We start from the raw sequence: 23556 nt of genomic DNA on the forward strand, positions 1-23556 counted from the left end.
AAAAATTAAAGTGAATAAATTATTCATGTAACCAGGGGATTCGTATGAATACAAGAAGAGACGTATTTTCCCGAGGGGGTATTCGTTCATAGATCGGGTGACAAGCAATTGCAATGATTTCCCTGCTTTCGTGCGATTTCAACCGTCATTTCATGCGACTTTTAAGTACCACACTGCTGTCCAAAGTGGTTTGCGATTTCAAAAAGTGAATGACCCCTTCTATTTTCCTATGTGGACGACAGCCGTGGACTTAATTTGTTCGTAAAAACGAACGTGAAAAATTGTTTTGATTGGCCGTATTTTCGTCTGTCACAGTTAAACGCTGACGGATACGGATCCCACACTTCACCAGCACACGCGAGGCAACCTTTGGTTCCCCAAGTGTCGCACACACCACCTGCATGCTTAACTCCAACTCACACGCCAGCCAGCGGAGTACTGCCGAAAAATGCCAAGTAAGTAGCACCTTTTATTATAAGGTTGATCAATATCACTGTGAGACGAAGTTTCGATCATCAAACGATCAGTCTTTCCTGAGGCCAAGGGAAAGCTACATATCTAGACACGGAGTTTGTGAGTACGTATAACTAAATGCGAATGATTTTTACAATGTTCTAAGCAATTTACCACAACCAAGTTCGTCATTTTGACAGCGACAAATAATTTGAAAAACTATGGCGGTCTGAAAGTTTCTGAAACTTGGCAGAAATTTGTGCGAATGAAAAAAATAAGCAGCTTCGTTTTTTGCTCACCTGAAGCAGGCTCTTTCATTTTGAAGAGAGAAATCTATGAACGCGTGATTTACTCTCATAGACTCGGGTTCGTCATACGTCAGGAATAGATGTAATTTGACTTGTCGATTGCATATTTCGTCGGAATCCTTATTAATCCTTCGATCAAAATTAAATTAATTAATTTTGTACAATCGAAATTCCAATTGAATTGACTGCTGATAATAATAACCGGTTCGTTATGCGTCAGAAACATAAAATCAATAACCCATTACCTTGGCAAATTCGAAGCCGACTGGTTGATACCCCTACAATAACAAAACATGCCGTTCATTAGAGAACAATGAACGTTTCTTCGACGGCAAGCTTACCCAACCGTTATATTTTGAAATGTATGATAAAGTAGACTGCCTACGCTGCCTCTGATTTACCTTGTCTTTGCGATTATTCAATCGAAGCTTGCGTATAATTAATTATCGGGACTGAGGATGAATTTGCGTGCAATATACACCAGCTTTCAACAAACATGTATATTTAAGCCCTTCTCTCGAAAAACAACTATATCTATACTAACATACTAATATAATATAATTTTTATAATAATATTCCAACTTTCCATAGTGATGTTGCTTTTTTTCTCGTTCTTGTCAGCCGTACCTTCGCCTACATAATAAAAATGATATATCGTTGAAATATTTTCAGAAACAGTCTTTATTCTTACATTAAATTCGTTATTAAATTATGAAAACAATAACAATAACAACACTAGCTAGATAGCTGAAGATGTATGGAATGTCAAGATGAATATTCTTTAAAAAAAACCACTCAAGTCGACTTTAGTTGGTTTCGAGAGAACGGCTTAATTGGCATAAATATTTTCACAAAAATATACCATTGTTTTGTATTTATACACAAAAGTTCCGTGAGGTTAACATGATTTTATCGATATGTCAATTCAAAACAGAATATAATGGAATGGTTAAATCAACCGAATTAGGGACCGCAAAGTAGATATTTTCTTTCTAGATAGTTACAAGGGCTTTTTACTACGCCAAATTTAATGCGAAACAAAAATAAACGAGAAAATTGGTGATATAGAAAATTAGTGCATCAAAAATTGCCGATTAATACTTTTTTCGGATGTATAAACGGACGGTGCAACTTCTCTAAAGAATTTTCGCCGGGCAATAAAATCTGGTAACAATTTTTGTAGCTTTAAAAAAGCGAACAGTAATTTCAGCCCTATCCATCCACATATTTTTTATGATGTAAAATATTTCCTCGGTGCTCATCGTACCTATTCATACATTTATTAATGGTTTTGTTTTAACTAACTCGCATCAATTTGGGTCTTTAAGGAGTGCCATAAGGTTGAAACAATGGATAAATCGACGGTTCAGCATTAGGATCTATTGAATAAACATTTGATACATTTTTTTGTAGCTTCATTACGAATAATAAAGTAAACGTCTGGATTTTTTCCAGTTGCCGTCGGTGAAAAAATAGCAACTTCGTTAAATCTCTGAAATTTGTAACGTCGACGATCTAATCCTTCTTCTGAATTAAGAGTTAGAAGCTTTGAAATGGCAGTTCACTCAACGTGACCAATTCGCTACTCCAGACCCCCTGTAAGGTTAATAAAGCCTGAATTGAATTAAGCGTCATATATTTTTTAGAATAATATCTAATATTTTCTTAGTCGTTAGGTGAAAATCATTTTCTCGATTATATTTGCCTAAAATTTCAACTTAACATCGGTATAATTTATATTCAAACGTTTACAACCTCTCGTGCACAGTTTTTTGCGTCAATATTCAACTCTGATATATCACCTTCTGACATTTTCGAGCATAAGACAGTTTCAATCGCTTATTGCAGGTTACTTTCTTCAACTTTATTCGCGAAGTATTCCACATTTTGCGATGGTTGTATATGTCATGCTCAATCAATCCAAGCGTTGATATTCGTCAGTGTATAAAGAATTAAATTCAGGTTACCATTCATTGTCAGCTTATCCTTAGATGTGTTTGCATAGTGGAGAAATACATTTATTAAAAAATTTGTATGTAGATCTCGTCATTAAGCGAGCGACATACCTATAGGTATACGCGACGAAGCAATTTCTGCTTTCCCTCGCGATCGTTTATTTGGATGTCGACACGCAATCAAATCCGTTACATGGTTCGCGTTCGTTGAACAGGAAATCCGTAGTCCATTATCTCCTTGCCAAGCCCAGATGAGGCCTGCACGTAAAACGCCTGCTTTACAAAGTTTGGACGACGGAATCTCTTGTCTAAATTGAAGTAGCGGTAGTGTTTCAGTCTTCGTCTCAAAGCAAGCGGACACGTGGAATCAGCCCTTCGTTCGAGCGGATCAGATACATAACCGATAACGTATAGGTATAAAGAAATTACGACTTTGGGAATGAAGTTGCGGGAAGAAAGATTTAGTATTTTTAAACAGGAATAAAAATATGTATGAAACAGAAAATAGAAAAATAAGCTGAAACCAGGTTATCGAGAGAATTTTCGCAAAATTTTTGTGATATTGTTCAAGAATCGGAAGTAAGCTTTGATATTTTTGAAAACAAGCCAATTATATCGGGTGAAGATTAGTTGGAAAATCAATTATATGAAACCTATTGAGACAGGCTGGTATCGCACAGTTCAAGGCATGAATTAGTTAACAGAATAATAAGATGCATTCATAAACTAATCCGACATAATTGACGTACCTGATTTTTTTCCTCTATCGCTTTAACCAAGCTCGTAATTAAGGTATAAGTACGTTGAAAGCGTTACGCATTGTGTGACGTTTATTGACTAAATTGGTCTTCTGTGTTATGATTATACTTGAGGTGGAAAATATTACGATAACATCGCTTCTTCGATATGTCAAAGATCATTTCTCATCCTTAACGATTCGGTTTCACGGATATTTATGAAAACGTACGCAGCAACTTGCTGAGAAAACGATTAATTACTCCAATGATAACTATTTTATCAAAGATCCAGAATCTTAAAGTTTCATCCATTAGCATAGTTCTAATGCAAAAATAAATATCCTCCAAAAACCTTTACGACAAAAGGTTGGACGAATTATTAAAACGTTCCCAAATACCTACACAGCGGTAAATTGATCATTTTAAAAAACGTTTCACTCAATTTGACTCTGCAATTCTATAGAAATTTCGAAAATTTACGCCTACAATACATAAAAAACGTACAGTAATGCTCAAAAGTGACGTTAAATAATTTCTCAATCTTCAATAATCCATGAAACGTGTGTAAAGATAAATTCTGCGAAAAACCGGGGGAAAATTGTGTTTTGTGATGTGCGTTTAATGAGATCCGCAATGAGCTGCTCGGTAATATCAGTGCTCGAAGCGACGTGCTGCAACCGGGGATCTAGAACCAGGTCAATTTGCGTTCTTACCAGTTCGCTTGGAGATTCCAGGACGCGTCTGCGACCAGCAATCCCCTGAACTATTTCATCGAAAGCGTGCTAGTTCGCAAAACACCACATCCGCGGCAGCACGTCCGATTGTTCCTCCAAAATCAATACCGTAGCTGGTAGAAGATGCACATTATTTGAATTTGGAAGAATAGTTTTTCGTCAGCTAATTCTTTTTTCCAAATCTCTGTGACGCTGGCATGCGTAGGTTCTGAAGATAAATCGATGCTCCTAAAATGCTTCGCGGCTGGAGAACGGCACTGGGTGATGTGCCAAAATACTTCGTTTTCCAATTGCTTTTTGTCATCTCTGGACAATGTGACATGCAGACCCGAAACCGTGACGAAAACTATCAGACTTCGCTCCGAATTTACCCCACATACTTTCCTTAATTCCGATCTCGTCCAAGTAGAGCGGAGAATGCGATGAATAGTCGGTCAGTGTACCAGGATCCAGTCGCAATATGACTATAAATGGAATCACAGCTCGCATGCTGATTTATTCCGCAGAGACATTGACGGCACCTCGCAACCAGCTAGAATAGCTCGGAATAATCTTACTTCTTCTGTAAATGTTCCCAATAAATGTGACCCCGTTTCAATAATTTCAGAAATAATCTGTGGTATGGAAATGGATGTGGTGAATAATTCTGAATTTAGAATGGAATTGAATTTTTAATTTAGCACAAGTAATGAGAATGAGTAAATGATATTAGAATGATGGAAAGAAAACCGATACTTTTCTGTATAGCATTTCCTATATACCGTCAAGTGGACTATTTTTCACCAGTTCGAAGAAAATTCTTAAGTAGAAAAAAATATTAACAATCGGCATTCTACGTAGCAAGTATTATCTTAATGACTCTATTTTTTCTATTCATTTGTTGAAAATAATTTTGAGCAACGCTTCAAGTAGAGAAACCTCCAGTACGTGAATGCATTTGTTTGAATACCGATCATAATTCAGTGAAATGAAAAATATTTAGAATCTCAAATCCTAATGATTCTAAACTCCACGAACAAATATGAATCATGTTTACGACGATGTACAAAGTAATTGGATCTTAATTGTTGGGATGGTAGCTCGGCACGTTTTTATGATGAAAGATAAAAAAAAAAAATACACAATTTAAAATTCTTCGCACAACGTACACCTTCAGTGCGGACACTGTAGGAACGGCTACGCAGATAAAGGAAAACTCTAAATTCATCTCTAATGTTGCATCGCAAAGTAATGTAAGATGGAAAAATGCATAGTAAAAAAGAACCGAATGAAAGATGCTCCGTAGAGACTTTTACCTATCATAGATAGAGATCCGAAATTCACTGTTTTGACTGACCTCATAATCACACGAGGAATAATAAGAGAGAGTCAAGGAAGTAAAGAGTCAAAAACAGTGGTAATGATTTTGACGTTGTCGCTTCCTACATAGTTAGAACGAAACTCACTCTAGTACGCTTACCCCACACTCGTTTGACACACTCCAGCAATTTGTTTCCAACTAAAAGCTAGCTGCACCAGATTTTTCAATTCAACTCCGAAATCTCAACCTCTGTAACCAAACGATCGACTTAACCGTGGTGAACGGAAGCTTGAGAGCGGAGAGGGTGGTACTCCATTTTCAGAAGAGGAAGGTCAGTGACCTGGGTGGTGGCGGTATCGAGCGGGTCAGTGGGTCGCGGAACAACCACTATACATCCAACTACCACCACTCCACGCCCTGGCCGCAGCATCCTCGCGGAGTAACCGTGTCAGTACCGGCGGACCGACGAACGGTGCCCCGAGTTAAAGGGTTTCCAGGTAAAAGAAGGAGGAGGAACAAGAGTCTCGTCGACCTTGAGCTGACCGGTGAACGACTAACGAGGACGAAACCCGCTGTCCCGGACCTACTCGACAGGACAGGTCAAGGCTGGAAACGCAGGAGACTGCAACCGAGCAACCCCCGTCATCCCTCCTTGTCAAATCGCCAAGTATGCTCGACTGGTTAACGCTCCAAGGAAGATCATCGGAGACCATCCCTTATAGGACGGCTTGCTCCTAACGCCGCTGAAATGTTTCCTCGCAAGGGTCGCAGGCTCCGGCTGAGCGTGGGGCAGGGCATTCGGTGTGAAGTTGCGTAATCTTGGTCCCTGAGTCCCGCGGGTCTCGGCGGCGTCTGCGCGGGCGTCCCGAGCCCGGCCCGGGAGAGACGTCCCGGCAAGCCTCAGTCTCCGGGATGCTGGGGTCACAGAGTGGAATGCCTTCCCCATATTCATCCGCCCACGGTTCATCTCTCTTACCCTGAGATCTGCCAACCCCCGTATCGCCCCGTCTTTCCCGCCGTGTCGCATCGACTTCGAGTGTTCTGCGCCTACCCTTTGGTGGAGGGCTCGCTTACGTTGTCACCCCCTCGCTCGGACGCGTTACGGACGGATAATCGTGTCCGTTGAACCAAGTGCGCGGCATCAGAAGCGGTGAGCGGCTCGTTGCTTTTCAAAACTGGTCTTCCTTCTGGAAGGCAGCGTAAACAGACGACGCGAGATAGGAGGATCGACTGATCGCGGCGTCACGTTCCCCTGCGTTTTGCCCGCTCAATTTTGCCCGCTCATTTTTTGCCCGACATTTTATAAACGCGTTTGCAGTCATCAAAGTTCCGGTTGCTACAGACGAGAGGGAGACTCTTGAGAATGAATGACAAGTCCGAGACAAACTTCAGAATCATCTCACCGCGTATCTTCCCTACGATCACTACGATCTGAATTTTCATTGTTGTTATTTCTGACCGCGGCGTATACCGTGTGCCTGATACACTCCTTCCAGTAGAAAGTCCGGTGACCGTGACGACTGGACCCAGTACGAAGTGAAGAGAAGACGAGACGAAAATGCGGACGGTTAATCAAAGCTCGTCGCAACGATCGAACAACTGATTCTCAGCAGAATATTGCATTGTAAATTGGTGGGAGGGAATTTCGGATGGTGAAATAGGAGTTGCCGCGCTTTGAACAGTCGGAAATAGATACTTGAGAGTTGTTCGTGAGTCGCGACGAGTTTTGGTTGGCAAACCCGTCGAGTCTCGCGGTAAGCTTGGGGTGGCTCCTTTATCCAGAGTTAAGAGACGCGGCGCGGCAGCATCCAGAAAGACTTCGCGATGGTGGGCGGTGGTGACTGTAAGGTGGCAACTGTGGAGGTGGAGGCCGCAGCCGCCGGCGACAACACGGCCACACTTCCGGTCACGCGGCCCCTCAACCCCCAGCCACCTGCGAGCACCCAGGACAACGCGGAGCGTAACAACGCCGCGAACAAGAGGATGGAGCTAAAGATCGTCAAGCCTAAGCCTGACGAAAAGTAAGACGCAATTCGGCCTCTAACTTATAGCTCACGAACATACACGTAGAGTAGTCGTTGTGACGTAAACAAAATATCTGCCGACAACCTCGTTCATCCGGGAAGCACTTCCGTTCACCCGAAGAAGAACAGACGAGACAATTTTGACAAGAAGGTGGGAACGAGTATGAAAAAATGTCAACAACGATGGTGAATTTCTTTCTTTTTTTTTTTTTTCTTTGAAACTATTTTACGTTTGACGGATCACCATTCACGAGACAACAGTAAATGGATGAACAATTGCAGAGACATTTATTAGGTACTCGTATAAAACATTTTGCAAATATTATGGCACAAATCAAAACTAATTATGTTCAGATTTTATTATTATTCCGAGCAAGGAAGTGATTATTCCATACTATGCGAGCATGGTAAGGAAAAATTAACGAAACCGCAACGAACAGCGCGAAATTCAAATTGAATCAGAGTAAATGTGTGCAATTTTTATTGAGACATACCTAGAAAATGTTTTTTTGTACATAACATATGAGCCAAAAATATGAAGCGGTAACTTTTCATCGCTATATAACGAACGAAGTTTTTCATTTTACGTTATTCAAGTACCTTTCTCGGAACACGAAATAGCTTTACGAGTTGTACCACTCGGCGGAATAAGAAGTTCATTATTTCGTCGTTGTCTTCATCCTGGAGTATTAAAAGATTATTGTTATCAAACTCACCGACAAACACTCATACTTATTTCTATTTTTATGTTAAATCGGCTTTCAGTTCTACACGACACGTACATTCATACCGTACGTACCACATACCTACTTATTATTCCCGATGGGAATATAATTCTATGCCGTAAATTTCTCACGACGCGTAACGATTATGTTCCACGTCGCGATTCACCCGATCTCCCTGTGAGATGCAATGAATCGTATGGCTAAAACGTATACAGCGTCGGAATGTATGAGCATACAATGTAACCAAAGTGGAAAACATGATATCTGCATATTATGCTATGCCAGCTGATCTTATATTATTTTCTAACACGCCATTTTTCTCTCTCTGGAATTGATATTTTTACACTTGAAATATTAGTACGAATACAAATTACTCGCGAAAGTTGAAATTCTCAGATAATAAACATATCGTCAGATCGTTCCGCTTCGCCGTATCTCGAATTGAAATTTGTGTTATTCTCGATAAGATCCCGCTAGTTTATCATTAAAAAATAATAAGCGTATCACACTATCACAACGCCCTCGATTTGCCTTCGAATTCGGCTCGCTTTATCGGTAAAAATAATTAATTATGTTGCGTTATGCTGGTAGTTCGCGGCTATTACGATGATTAGAATAACTCATACTCGAGATATAGCGGATATTTTTCACTCGTACAATGTGAAGAGCTTTAAGGCACGGCGAGTAATTAATTCTCTTAACAATTTGTTGCCGAAGGCACAAGGCAAACGTGACTCATCGCCTCCCCAACATTGTGCATTGTGACTGCTGGCTCCGCTTTTCGCGGCATAAACGAACCTTTGTTATGTCAAACTATGTAGTAAATTTCTGTTCGACATGCACATGCACGTACCTCGCTTCGCGACGTAAGAAGACCCGGTAGAGTATTCGATAACCGTACACGGTTGCACCTGAGACTAGGTGCTCGAATTACCAGAGCAATATTGCATCTCAGACCTGACTACGAACGAAAGAACACGGTCAGAAGTCGAGTTCCGCAATTGAAACTCACGGAGTGAACGTGCCGGTGTCTTTCCCTTGTCACGTTGTATTAAATCATACTTATCACGACTCGGCGCTGATTAATTATACGCGTTTTGTGATCTCTGCGCTTGCAGTTCCGTCCGTCAATTAATCGCCACGATATTGTTGGAAATTTTGGACACATCCATTTATATCCCTGCAGTTCAACCGACAAGAGTAGAGTTACAGACTGATCAGTCGAAAATAACTTTACCCTCGTGAACTGATATTCTAAAAATACAGAATTCCTCACAGCAAGAGTCCTGCCTGCGCGATGGCGCGACAATGCGACGAAACGCCGGATGCTAGGTATTATTGTTTATTATATTTTATAAATGTTTCAACTCGATTAAGTATAGTTCCAACACCTGCCGTTTGATCCTCGTCAGATTTTTGAAAAGCTCCAATCGTTAAGCAGATCTCAAAAAAACGCGACGCTTCAAGTGGGTGAACTCTGTTCATTTTCTACGTGCCGTTTTGTTCGGAATTGCATGTAGAATGGGGCTGTTGTGCACTTTTTGTCCGTTTGAGATACATACGTGGTCTTGGATGATTCGAGATATATACAACCGTCGATATCGACCAGGGCACCCCCTTAACGAAAGTATTTGACAGTTCAATAAGTTTTAAGTAATTGAGTCTTGGTCGAGATCACGTTGAGTTGCTTTATCGACAAATATATCTCGTCAATCGCAAAGTGAGGATGGTATCGAGTTACCTTATCAACGTGCCATGACAGGCGCTTGGAGTAATGAAATAACACAGTAAAGCAATCTGTTACTTTTTATTTTATTATATTATCGGAAAAAAGAAACCGCTTTATATATCTTTTGGATTTGGAACCTTATTTATTATATTTAACGACGTTTGTTCGATCGGATACACATCGCGCAAGCTCGTTGCACGTGGAATTAAATTTCGAAAACAGTCTAATTTTAATACCGTGTAAATTCCACGAGACAAATCTGAACTGGATTAAAAAAAAAATGCATTTCAACGCAAAATTTTTAAACTTTCTGATGGCCCGGCTACTGAATAATCCAACAGTGCTGAGAGTCAAATTGAAAAAATAGACAAATACTAGCAGAACGTTAACGTCATTGGGGACATCGTAGAGTGAATGTTTGCTGTACGGTAAAAGATTCAATCACAGAGTAGAATCAATTATCCGTATTCAAGGTGTATCTTAATTACTAATTATCATTGTAACGTTGTAGTATCTGACAGTAAAAATCCACCGCTTACAGCGCTACGGATTTTGTTATATGTATAATAAATTTGTTAGTAAAGTATTTGATATATGAAGCCCGAGGCTTTAAAGCTTGAAAAACTGGACAAAGAATACAATCCGTTAGCATTAGGTACGTGATAAAAAAGCTTAGTCGTAAGCGATTGATTTGTAAATTTTGCCGACGTGGTAGAAAGCTGTTAATTTCGGCTCTTGCAGATAGCATCTAACTTCTGCAAGCTTTCCAAGAGCCTACTTAGATTTCAAGCCTCGACATCTCTTAAGAAAACTACGCTTCAAATATTTGCAGAGAAAACTCTACTGGAGTAGCTTTCGCCCTGTAAGATTGAAAGGAAAAAAAGAAAGTCCTCAAACTAGGGTCAACCTTTGAAACTCCTCAGTGCCGTTATTATTATTATCAGGCAAGTTAAGCTAGATTCTTGAGGGACAAGTGAGATTTGATGGGAACGCTTCTCGTTCTTTCCGCAAGGAAAAAATATAAAGCCCCAAGTCGAAAGTCGACGGATCCTTTGGACGAGATAGAGAAACGAGATATTTGGCAAGGGCAGAGAACGCTGTGTGGCGATAGGTACTCTTGGTTTATCGACCACGAGCTCTGCAGCCAGTCAGCCTGCTGCCCAGAGTCTGTGCACAACGAGCAACTCTTCGTGCAGTGCTTCGCGCTTCGCGATGCAATGAAGAGTAAACGACTGGTCTAACTCGTTCGACGATTCTGCCTATATAATCGGTTGGAAAAAGTGGTGTGATATAAAAAAAAAAAATAGTAGAAAATCACCTCCAGTTCGCGAGATCGATCGTATCGGAATGTGAACCCGCGACGCGTTTTCAAAGAAACGGGGTAAAAGAGTAACAAAGAGCGAGAGAAATTGATAGAAAGCTTGAATTTTGGTAAATCGATTGTAATTATTTTCAAAGAAGATAAACGCCCAGCACGGAACCTGCTATCGACGTTTTATTTTATTAACAACCATCGCGCATGTATACGCTTCTTGTTCGTTATTCATTAGGAGAAAATAGTGGCACCCCACCACGTGAACAATGGGGTATTTTTCCTTACACGTAGAGTCTGCCAACCCCATATATCAGAGACAATGAAGTCTGCCGCCACGACCCTTGAAATATCAGGAGCACAAAGAGTCCGTTAAGCTCTCGTCAGAAAATGCACCAGACAATATTGTGCCCACGGTGCATACAGGAGAGACTGAGATTCCCCCCTCTCCGACTGGCTTGCAGCAAAAGTCGATAATACGTAATCGGATCCTCGAGTCCGCGAGAAAAACTGTGCAGCAGAGTTCATTGACTGCGGGATTTTGTTAAACGTCCGATGGGGCACGTTGGAACAAGTGTAAAGTGACTTGGAAAAATGTCCCTACGATCACTTAAAAATCCAGTGGTGTGTTTCGGAGCTTGCCGTCAGACTCAACGCGCGATATTCCATCTCTGTACCCACACACGCGGGATATTGCCTCGAGGATATAGCCTAGTGAATGATCAGCGCGTCTAGGCGTCTATCAGCGGGCGACAGTCAACTTTCGTAAATAATCTCTGACTGAGGGTCATGCGGCACGCGGCTCCGAGCGATTCCAGTCAGCTAATTAAACGTCTTACTGTACGTGCTAATTGATCTTCGACAGAAGTGGCGAACGAAGAGTGGCGTCTTATATTCGCAACGGGAATAATTTGGATAATTTGAAAGCTGAATGTATGATGCATTAGAATTTGACGTAGAGGTGTTGTCAAAGTTTAGAGAAAAAAGTGTCCGTGACAGTGAATTGGGTTTGAATCACAATCAAAGTTAGTCATGGCTGACGTAAATATGGAGCTTGAAGTACGTCCATTTTTGAACAACGACAATCATACAAGCGATGAACACCCACGCGCTGCTAGGCGGAAGGTTGATAAAAAGCCTGGGTAAGATTTGGTCAAATTAGGTCTATTTTGGTCGTGTTGATAGGTTAAACCTTTTAACGGTTATCTTTAGCTAAGCCAAAAACCCACGCCATTCGATAACTGGTGAGAAATTCAATGAGTGTGTGTCTAATGTGCAAAACATATTTATTTATTCAATTATTGTTATTTATTTAAATCAGTTAAATTACAATAAATTTGTAACTCATACAAAGTAACAACAACCTGCTCGCGTATCTGCAACATATTTATATTTAATTTGTTTTAAACATTTTTAACCATCAACTCTTTTATTTTCCTCTTTTTTATATTTTCCTTCGGTGGTTTCAGATCATCAGGCGTGCCGCTTAAAAACACTAATAGCTTCAACATAGCTGCCCTTATTATATGAATAAACAGTCTAGGCTGAAAGGGAATCCTTTCAGCGAAATGTTGACAAGAATCGTGACTTGATAAAAACATGTGAAAAAATATTGATATGAGGCAATTCCGTCAATTGGAAGTATAAGCCATTAGGTATCAATATTTATATATCTTAGCAATTTTTATAGAAATATCCCCCAAATCTTGAACCACTATGGGCCCCGAATGTTTACGGAAAACGCACTCCTTCATTCTCTATGAAATTTTTTCCTTCACATTTTTTATACTTACCTCTACCGGAAGAAATATGACCCATTGTGTTTGTTATGCAAAAAAGTTTTATCTTTCGGAAAAGAGATTCATTTTTGCATACATTTCCAGCAAAAAATAATCAAGAAAGGTATATTAGTTTAGTAAAAAAATAGTATATCAGGTGACAGGTGCGAAATGTGGACGTTTCATACAACGATTGTGAAGTTTTGCAGTATGAGTCAAGGCGAGCGCTGTAACCACTGCAAAAGTTAGATATCGCCCATACGCACGTATGGTATGCCATTTTTACAATACCTGTGAAGGAAAGGATAATTCAGAAAAATTGAATATGCCACTGACATCGCGTAACAAAGAGATTAGGTAATTGACGAAGCCTGTGAAGCGTGCGTAAAGTGCCCCAATTCCGAAGAGTGCGGTAAAATTCGTTGGCGCATGCGCACAGGCATTATACGCAACAGACGTATTCATACTGGAATTCATTATAAGTATTTCTCGTAATCGGTCAGGCCGAGAGGTCTAAAACTGTGCGGATCTTCTTAACACACCCGAGAACACATCAAAATTACCGCCACAACGAAATGTCGGTACCTGATCACTTTTTTAACATAAATTATATCCTGTGCTTATTAATTCGTATTGTTCGGAAGTTTTATAATACAAGTAGCGTGGTACGAGTCCATTTATATTTTCGTCCAAATGACACGTTCGGAACTTGAAAGAAACTTTAACACTGCATTAATACACACAATACGAGCTTTTTTTCTTCTCACCATTGCAGCGGACGAAAGTCAACTAAATTGAATTTTATTATTCTCAGAACGTCCCTGTTCATTATCATGAGCTTCATCTACGCGAAGCTGCTCGTTGTTGTCTGCATCGCCTATGTCATCAGCGAAGTAGTGACGCACAAGTTACCGTTGTACTATTACGAGGGGTTCTTCACTTATCTGTACGGAGCCAGCATTCTTTTCCTCCTATACGTATTCTGCTTCCTACTGCAAGAGAGCGCCTGCTGTTCCCGAGGTGGGGATTCCCCGCCGCCACCTCCAAGACCGCCAAAACCACCGAAGGAGCCGAAGGAAACAAAGGATAAGAAGAAGAAAAAGGACAAAGAACAAAAAGCGTCTGGCAAAAGCAAGAAGGAATTCCAGGTATTATTAATTATCATATTATACCTCCTTTTACATTTCTATGCGCATTGTTTGCACACAAATTAAACACTGAGTGTTTACCCATCGGTTCAACGTTGACTATGAATGATGCAATCCATGTTCATTGACAAGATTTTAATAAATAAGCTCGTTGAATAAGTGACGCAGCTGATCCCTGTGGTGAAGTTTATGGCGAGCAATTGAAACCGCTTTCAGCTGTACACTGTGTTTATTCTCAACTCGCAGCCTGTTGCGCCGTCGTCGACGAATATTTTCAAATGCTTCTTGTGAAAAAACTAATAGATCTAGCCGTATGCTATTGCGAACTTGTAACAAAATATATCGTAAAACCTGGCCAGACGTTGTAGCTGTATGCAGAAAAAAAGTAATCGAAATGGTTTCGGTAGTTCTGGAGTTGTAAGCGAACATTGAAACGGAAAGACAGAGAGACGTTGAGCTTTATACATATAAGCAGCAAACAAATGAAGAGATGATCTGCCGACTCCCTGACCGCGTGTCGATCCATACGAAACGTATTTTAAATTTTTGTCATTTTTACTCACAATCTTAAAAAAACGCAGCTTGTGTACTCGAGTTCGAAACTCTTATTCTTCTGGATTACGTAGCAAGTTTTTACCACCGTTTAATAAGATGTCCCTTTTCTCTTCGTAATTACAGGATGCTGCAGAAGTCGAAGCAGGTGTGGCTACGCGAGCTTTGCGAAAACGTAAAACTTCTCAGAACGATCATAGTCACGGCAGTTTCTTCCTTCGCATCGGAGCAATCGGTATGTTTCGAGAACTAATCGAATCTAGTGAGCTCTGATTCCCTGTTATCGGCTCTCTTAAATAACTTCAGTTAGAGAATACGAGGCTTTTCATGGGTTTTTCAGCGTTTGGATTGGGCACAATGGTGTACAACGGTTTGGAGTTTGGCGCATTTTTCGAAGTGCCACCTACATCACCCTGTTATCAGATTCTCAGAGGTGTTAATCCCGTACTGCAGATGATATTTACCTTCATGCAAATGTACTTCATCTTCATGAACTCTAGGGTGAGAATACACTGATGGTTTAAATTAGTTTTACCTGTCGATACTTGATACTAGCCGTACGCTACGCGAAGTATTAATTTCCGGTAAAATAACGTTGATTTATCACGTGAAATTGTTTACATGCTGCGTGAATCGAGCACCGACTTTTCCATCGCATAAACATGTCATTATTTCAGCTCAACATACATCGATTCAAGGTAGTTGCCCGATTTGGTCTGATGCACGTAGTAGCCACAAACCTCTGCGTTTGGATTCGCACTCTAGTATTGGAAAGTTTAAAGGAAATTACACAGTACCATCAACGTATAGGACAAGAAGAAATTAGTGTTTTAGGTAATGAAATTTCTGTCAATTTCCTCATTCATCTTCCGATAGTATAAAGATATCGACTACATCGTGAATGGTATTAAATTATATAACATGCCAATGAATGTGAGTAAGTAGGCCAAATGACAAACTTCATCTCAACATATACAACCCGTTAAACTTTCTTATTATTAGACACCATCAAACAACATTCTCAACGCAATGCAGGGGTTATTCTAGGCACTGAACCACGCGATCTAGCTCAACTTCGCGAGGCTCCACTTGACTCCGTTTTGTCAACGACAGCAACGACATTGGGAAGTACAACACTGCCTTCGATGGGCAGAACTCTTCGCACTACCATAAAAGCCATAGCCAATGCTCTTACCACAACTGCAGCAACGACGCTCACGCCGTGGACAACAATGAGCACCACCACTACTACCATGAGACCTACAACCACCACGACTAACGTGCCACCGATAACTCGCAGCAGAGCAACTACCCTGACAACTTTGCTGACGACGTTGAGTCGCACGACGACGACGACGACAACGACGACGACTACGACGACAACTCTACCGACCACAACCGTCAGAGCAACGACCACCACAGCTGCACCCTTCATGCCGTTTCTCACGGACTTCATGAATTCACCGCAAAATAACCCTCCGGTTAACCAGATCTTCGACGTGAGTAACTTGACGAACGCCAGCACAAGCTGGAGCAGCCCAAATCTTGGCTATTACGCGGAGGCTTTAACCGACGACGGCACCATGTCGAACTCTTGCGGACGCGTCAACATCATGGGCACCATTGTCCAGGACGCCGCGCCTTACTTGTTCCCTTTCATCATTGAGTACAGTCTTATAGGCGCAGCGGTGATATACGTGATGTGGAAACACATAGGGTGTTATCCCCGATGGCCACTCCGTGTCGAGGTTGATCTTGAGCGCAGATTAGAGGCAATGTTGAGCCGTCGCGCGGTTGCTCTTGCCCACGCCGGACACGCCCGAGTTGATTGCGTTGGTGCTAGCAAAGGTCTTTTCTTCGGGCTACTTTTACTGGTCGGGTCGCTGATCTGCTTAATTCTCTTCTTCGTATTGATACACCATCCGGAGTTGGGGCTACTCGCGATCTACCTTGCCGACGTCTCGCACTGCGTCCTCATGGCACTGTCCATTATCGCCATAATCGTCGGCTTCATACGCGTCCAAGGTCTGAAGTTCAAGGCTGAGGAACAGAGCGACTTGAACGACATCCTCCTCCGCGTCTCGGCTTTCGGCCTTTTCGTTTACGCGGTGTTCAGCGTGATCGCTGGATCCCTGGCAGCTTTTACACACGAGGCGAATCTCCTCGTTATGGTAACTGGTCTTCTCTCCGTGGCTCAAGTAGTTCTTCAGATGCTTTTTATCGCCGACGTCTCGCGTAGGCGCGTTCACCTACCGGAACACGATCGCAGCAAGCCGGGCCGCCAGGTTGTGACATTCTTGTTGATATGCAACGTGACCATGTGGGTGATCTACACCTTCGAGACTCAGAAGGTGGTCGCGAACCCCGTCCAGTTGGACTTCTACGGATTCTTGGCATGGGCGATCGTCCAACGCGTCACGCTTCCTCTTTGCATCTTCCATAGGTTCCATAGCGCGGTTACGCTCGCCGAGATATGGAAGACAAGCTACAAGGCTCGTCTCGAGTAATGTGAGCGATAGTTGATTGGGAAATTATGCAATAATGCTCAATATGCAAAAGAACGCGCACAATTATTTAACTGAGCTCAGCGGCACCGCGTGCCCGTATATATGCAGAAAGAGAGTTATGAATATAGTAGAGAGGAGATATACCTTGGAGAAATGATACGTACGACGTACGCGTATACGTACATATACATATACATGTGTGGGTTATACACCCGTAACAAAATTTTTTGCAATTGCCGGCCATAAAACGTCGTACGACGAGTAGCGTAATCGCGTTGCAGCTACCCGGAGGAGCTTTTCTGAATCTAACGATTAGAATTGAACTCGAGCGAAATAACGGGGAGATTATTTTAAGGATAATAAAGTGAAACAAAACGATAAATCAACAACGACCGTATATAGTGTAGGAACGTCAGAGAATCTTTGCGGACAAAAAACAACGTATTTTACGACACTATCAGGACAACCTCTTTCTCTGTACCTATAAATATATTCATTTGTCCTGCGACATATTTTTTTGATGCAGCAAAAAAAAGTCAAGTCGATAGGATGAGTTCGGTCACGTCTACCATACACGGTAGGTAGGTGTAATTGTAAATCAAATGATTTCCGAATATACGTTAAAGCTCGAATCTCGGGTGTCATATAGAATAGTGGAAAAATAAATTTCATTCCCTTTCAATACGTCTGAAGATAGATGGTCCGAGCCTTTACCCTTTCTGGCAACGTTGTTTGTTCATTTTGTTTTTATTTTTTTGTTCCTCAACTTTCCACTGTGACACGAAAGAATTAAGAGACGACGGTGTCTCATTTTGTTCGAAAAAAAAAAAAAAAAAAAAATCACAACCAATGAATGTGAGAATATTGCCAAATCTAAAAATGCGTGCAACTGCGGCAGTAAAAATTTCCTGTTAGTTTAATACATGCAGGGAATGCACTGTTTCTTTTATACTTTAAAAACTTCGGCAAACTGTTGTCGGATTTTCTACTTTTATACCCACACTGCATTTCAAGTTGATAAAATTTCAAACAACTCACACATACTTAGCTGCAGGCCTGTCTTTCCGTAGCTGTGAGTCTCACCTCGCTGTTTTAGCCTAGAGTTAGAGCAGAATTGGATTAACAACAGCGTAAGATTAAGCGGAGAGGTAATCACTTGACCGCCACTCACGTACGTACACTGTACAATTTTTAATCATGTATAAAAATCACCGGGTGAAAGCGATAACTCGTACATCTGACGTATCTAATATTAAAGATTAGTCCTTTTTCGAGTAATTTTTATTAACCCAGAATTTATATGCAGGGTTTGGCAGTTTTTCTATTTATATTCTACTCAGGTTCTCCTCACTACCGCCCTAACGATCAGTTGATACACAACGAGAGATTGAAACGGGGGATGGTTAAAATGACCGTAATGATAAAAATATCAAGGAATGTGCGCCTTGGGATAGACGCGATTTTAAATATCGTCACGATCGATTTGATATTTCATTGTTGGTATTTAAAGCATCAGCTATTCACCCCCAGATCTGCATTAAATTGCGTATATGTAAAGTACAAAATTGTTTCTATTTTAGGATATTTTTGCGTAAAAAATCAGAGCTCTACATTCTGTTCACTATATCATTATCGGTGTACGCAAGGAAGAAGAAAAAGGATAGAAAAAAAAAAATTGAATCAGATATTATATGAAATGAAAATCACGAACTCAAAATAAATATAATACATATACTTCGATGATATTGTAACAATGACACAATGTGTATACAGGGTCATTTATTCCTCGTTGAATGTGAGAACCGGATGAGAGAAAGTCGCTGGAACAGCCACGTCGGTCGTATTCATATTCAGCAACGAATAAATAACCCGATAGGTTATAGAGAATGTTTTTTTTTTTTTTTCTTTGTATAGCGCATGACGCATAAGTGTTTTGAGAATATGAAGTCATTACAATAAATTAATAAACACACAACCACACTTTGGTAACGTAGATGACAGGCTTAGACTTAGATGTTAGCTTGCATAATGATTCACTCACGAAGAATAAAAATTAAATAAATTATTGATTAATATTTAAGACTTGGAATTAATCCTATTTTAAATTCATTACCTTATTATTATAGAGTATAAGATCGTTGGGAAATCAATTCTCGTCAGAAATCTCACACCCGATCCTTGCCCCGCGTTCTCCGCCCGAAACATCAAGTCTCCCGACATATGTCCCGCGAACCCTTCCGAGCCGTCAAATCAGCATCTACTCGGTATTGAGTCTACATATTTTACGTAAATGGTAATATTAATAAATTGTATCATCACACATCAATTACGTCTATATACGACTACATCAATTAATTATATACACATAGCGATATATCGGTATTTCATGCCAACTCGACAAACTTATAATCTTGACCGTCTTGGATCTCTTCCCTGATTCTTTACACCGTTCTGTCAGATCTTACAGAACATACTCGTCATTTTCAGATCATTGTTTTTCGATGAATGTAATTTTGAACTGGTCTCGAAGACCGAATTAGTTGTACTGCCGTTGAATCCGTATTTTCAATTTACGGCCGAGTTATTAAAAGATTTTGTTTGCGGAAGAGACGGGTCAAAAAGTTGATTTCAAAATAAAAAGTAACTTTAGTCCCTTTGGAATTCATGTTTGTTTTTTTTTTTTTTTTGTTTCAACCATCCCGTGATGACGTTATTAATACACTATACATGCATATATATGATGTGTAAAATTAAAAATTTTTAATGTAAGATTGATACATGTTGTATGTGGTGTAAATAACAGTAAATTATTCAGCAGAGTGTTAGTGAAGCGAAGAGACCAGATTTATACTTTATTTTATCTGTTAATTTATTTTTAATGTTTAATTTATTCATCGCAATCATTATTATCGATCATCGTCTTCGACGAATAGGGTAACTGCATTCATTGTCGAATAGACGACACGAATGGCAGTGACGAAACTGAAAAGAAGCTACCAAGACAACGTACCATTTTTTACATACTTGCATATACACTCATCACTCGATATACATACTATATCATATAAATATATGCTATCACTTCCGATCGTGTAGTGAAACGACATTTTGTAACCAGCAAGTACCGAAGTGTACCTACACGTTGATGTAATCGTGTTTATGTAATGATTCATATCCAATCGCACAGATCAGAGTTTTTACCGAAAATCATTAAGTCATTTCCTGCGTCCTTCTATGGTCGACCTTTGGTTAGATGTACCACGTAAAATACACAGACCAATGTAATCCAGGTTCCTCTTTCGGTGAACGGTAAAAAAATCGGTTTCTAATAGGCATTCTTTATTTTATGTATGTATATTGGATATTTCTAACTCACCCCGCCAAAACGTCTCGCCAATACTCTGCGCTACATTTTGACGATAAAGAGAAACGCGTACGCGTTTTCGTATCTTCATAAAAGTGAATTTCATTATAATTAGAATAGAAGACAAGACACTGCCACACCGGACCAACCAATGCAAAACCAAAAATCAGACCATGGAAAATGTTTTTCTTATGAACCAACCCTATTTAAGCATTCCAATAAAACAAATAAATCCAAACCACACTATACAAGTCCCATCCAAAAATCGTATTGAAATTTTCGACCATTGTAGAGTTAAAAAATACATGTACATTTTACCCAGTATGTAATTATTCTCGGGCAACGCAATGTTTGTACTTTGCCTGTATACATCGTGGATAAAAAAAAATCTGGTTTATGTAACGCTAGTCTTACGATAGCCATTTTGGTCATGGATTCAAATTTATTGGATATCGATATTTTGTTGATAATCCTTATTCCACGATAAATTCGAAAAAAGTCTTTAAGGTATACAGAAATATATAAAGTAAATATGTACGAGTAAGTATAGACTTGTGCAACGCTTGAATGTTGCGCAGCCAAATAAAACGAACTCTTGTCCAACCTTCGCCAGATCATTTGATCAGTAACTAGATGAGAAATGGCTTGATAATCGATGTGACACGTGAGTTTTGGTATCCTTTAGATATCAATACATGACGATATTAGTGATCTATGATCGTAGTAGGTGCGTTTTTGATGTCCTTGAAAAATTCACGTTTGTACACACTTGCACAAATAATACACATACACACACACAGACACACACACACACACACATCCTCCACCATTATACGAAACACGATTGATAAAAGTGAACAAAATAAGTACGTGTCGTCGAGTAACCAGTTTATAAGTCAGTAGTAATAAAACTAAAAATATCTAATAAAGTTAAGTTTCATTGTATTCGTTGATTGACATAACGTTGTCGCATCCACAACGTTTGTAACGATGACTATATTGGTTAATAAAAGTTATCTAGATGTACATACATTGCGAATTATTATTTCTCGCTCTTCGTAGAAACTTGTCCGCGAATCAGGCTCTTTACGTTTATGAAAGTTATTGCGTTAGAATGATACCATGTGAGAATCTCGCTGGTACACCGATGTAGTTAATCAGTGGACGGTATTTAGCAAAAAAATAAACTAATTCGATTATTGATTTCAGGAACCAAGAAGCTAGTTTTGGATGAAAATTCGTCTTACGATGAAACTTTGACCTGGTTAACTTGATTTCACATGGCAGGTATAGCCGACCGGTTGATCACGACCAGGCAGAGGAAACTACATGACTCTGAGGAACTATTGCATTCAGACCGAGTTAGCCATCCCTGATATAGTGTATCAAAGGAAGGATTCCAGCGATGTACAAATTCGACAAAATTTTTACGAAAATTCCAAAAGGCTTGGGATTAATTTTTTCGTCATTTTCGGAGCAAAAAACTTTTCATCTCAAAATCAGTTTCTACTACGTTTTCTGGACTAATTGGACCCTTGGGAAAATAGCGTGGGAACAACAGCGAAGAAATTATTCGAAATTCAAAACGGTTCAAATTTTCGCCAAAAAAGCGAAGGGGTTAGCCTTACCTTTTTTTTTCAGCGTCCCGAACTTTTCAGTAGAATATAGAGGAATTTCAACCGGGGAAAAAAATCTCGGGGTGAATGACAAATTCTGACACCGGATTCGAATTCAGCATATCCAATCACAAATAATAGTTATGACGGTCTAGTTCTCTTGACAAGATAAATGTTATTGTGTACGTGATTTATGCACCACTTTTCAAATTTCAAAGTTCAAGGTAATGATAAAACTAGTGTCTTTCAAACAGATATCGGCGAACTTTACCCTATGAATAACATCTATTCAAACTTACCTTACTAAAATCGAGCACTGAAAGGCAACCACTAGCTGCTTCAAAAAAAAACTACATTTTTTTCGATCTATAATTTCATTAAATCAGTTTTTAACATGATATTGAACTTTGTGAAAGAAAATCGCCGTGCGGTTTTTTTTAACCGTTGCCGCATCGGGATTTTGTATCGGTCATCTAATTAACACGTAAGAACTCGAATTCTGACGACTGCGGGGAGATAATAATTGTTTTATACAAGAACGGAACTCTGTATGGTAGCATTGTACAACTTATATATTTGCTTCGAATCAGCGCGTCGTACAAAGTTTTTAATCGTAAAAGTAAACATTTTTTGTTGATGCAGTCTAATGACCACGTTCCCCTTATAAAAAATTTATCTTTTTTTTCAACCATTCCGTCATAAATTCCGAAAATCATTATTAAGAAATAGAATGTACAGTATGTATAATTTAGAAGAGTGGCACTGCAGGTACAGAGGCAAAAGTTAACAGACTTACACCTTTACTACAACGTAAGGAATTATTATGATGACGAATTACGAACTTCGGTATTAAGTAAATAAATTAAGCGGATAGATGAGTCTTTGGTTTTGAAATATAAATTTACGTTTTTCTATGCTTATCTTGTACTTCAAATATTTTGATAAACTTATTATACAGTAACCATTGCGTGGGCATTATCGTACACTCCGGTTATTTGTCCGGAAAATTGTTCTACGTTTTTCGTAGTGCGTCAGTAGACTAAAAATATTTTTTCATGTATATCAATTGAATGTCTTTGAAAAATTTGTTGGAGATTAATTTAGACCGTTTTTTATTATTGCCTTAATACACCTAGACTTTTTTAAGTACATACTTACTACTGATACACTTATCGAAGGAAATTTCGGTTCGTAACTGTTGCTTCAACTTCCAAAGTTTCATCACTTCTATTAAATTCCTAGTTCAAAAACTCCACGATGGTCAAACTTAACAAATGCGACGGATTACCAAAGATGCGACAATTGGGTTAGAAA

At 39.8% G+C, this 23556-nt stretch overlaps 1 protein-coding gene across 10 annotated transcripts in view; it reads left to right on the top strand.

Annotated features, from left to right (window-relative positions):
- Nucleotides 1-21652, top strand: part of LOC107221809 (proton channel OtopLc) — a 32696-nt gene extending 11044 nt beyond the window's left edge. For 4 of the 10 annotated variants that reach the window (XM_046737778.1, XM_046737777.1, XM_046737782.1 and 1 more), the window contains exons 3-8: nucleotides 316-455; nucleotides 13870-14203; nucleotides 14882-14990; nucleotides 15096-15256; nucleotides 15433-15589; nucleotides 15758-21652. In XM_046737778.1, coding sequence (XP_046593734.1) covers nucleotides 316-455; nucleotides 13870-14203; nucleotides 14882-14990; nucleotides 15096-15256; nucleotides 15433-15589; nucleotides 15758-17262 — 2406 coding nt within the window. In that variant the 3' untranslated portion in view covers nucleotides 17263-21652. Of the gene's footprint in view, nucleotides 1-315; nucleotides 456-6397; nucleotides 6638-7269; nucleotides 7509-9170; nucleotides 9569-11141; nucleotides 12420-13565; nucleotides 13637-13869; nucleotides 14204-14881; nucleotides 14991-15095; nucleotides 15257-15432; nucleotides 15590-15757 lie in introns of those variants that run through there. The other 6 variants (XM_015660965.2, XM_046737780.1, XM_046737781.1 and 3 more) reach the window with 6 other exon arrangements.
- The last annotated feature ends 1904 nt before the right edge of the window (nucleotides 21653-23556 follow it).

Source organism: Neodiprion lecontei, chromosome 4 (genome assembly GCF_021901455.1).
Source record: "Neodiprion lecontei isolate iyNeoLeco1 chromosome 4, iyNeoLeco1.1, whole genome shotgun sequence".
Classification (NCBI taxonomy): domain Eukaryota; kingdom Metazoa; phylum Arthropoda; class Insecta; order Hymenoptera; family Diprionidae; genus Neodiprion; species Neodiprion lecontei.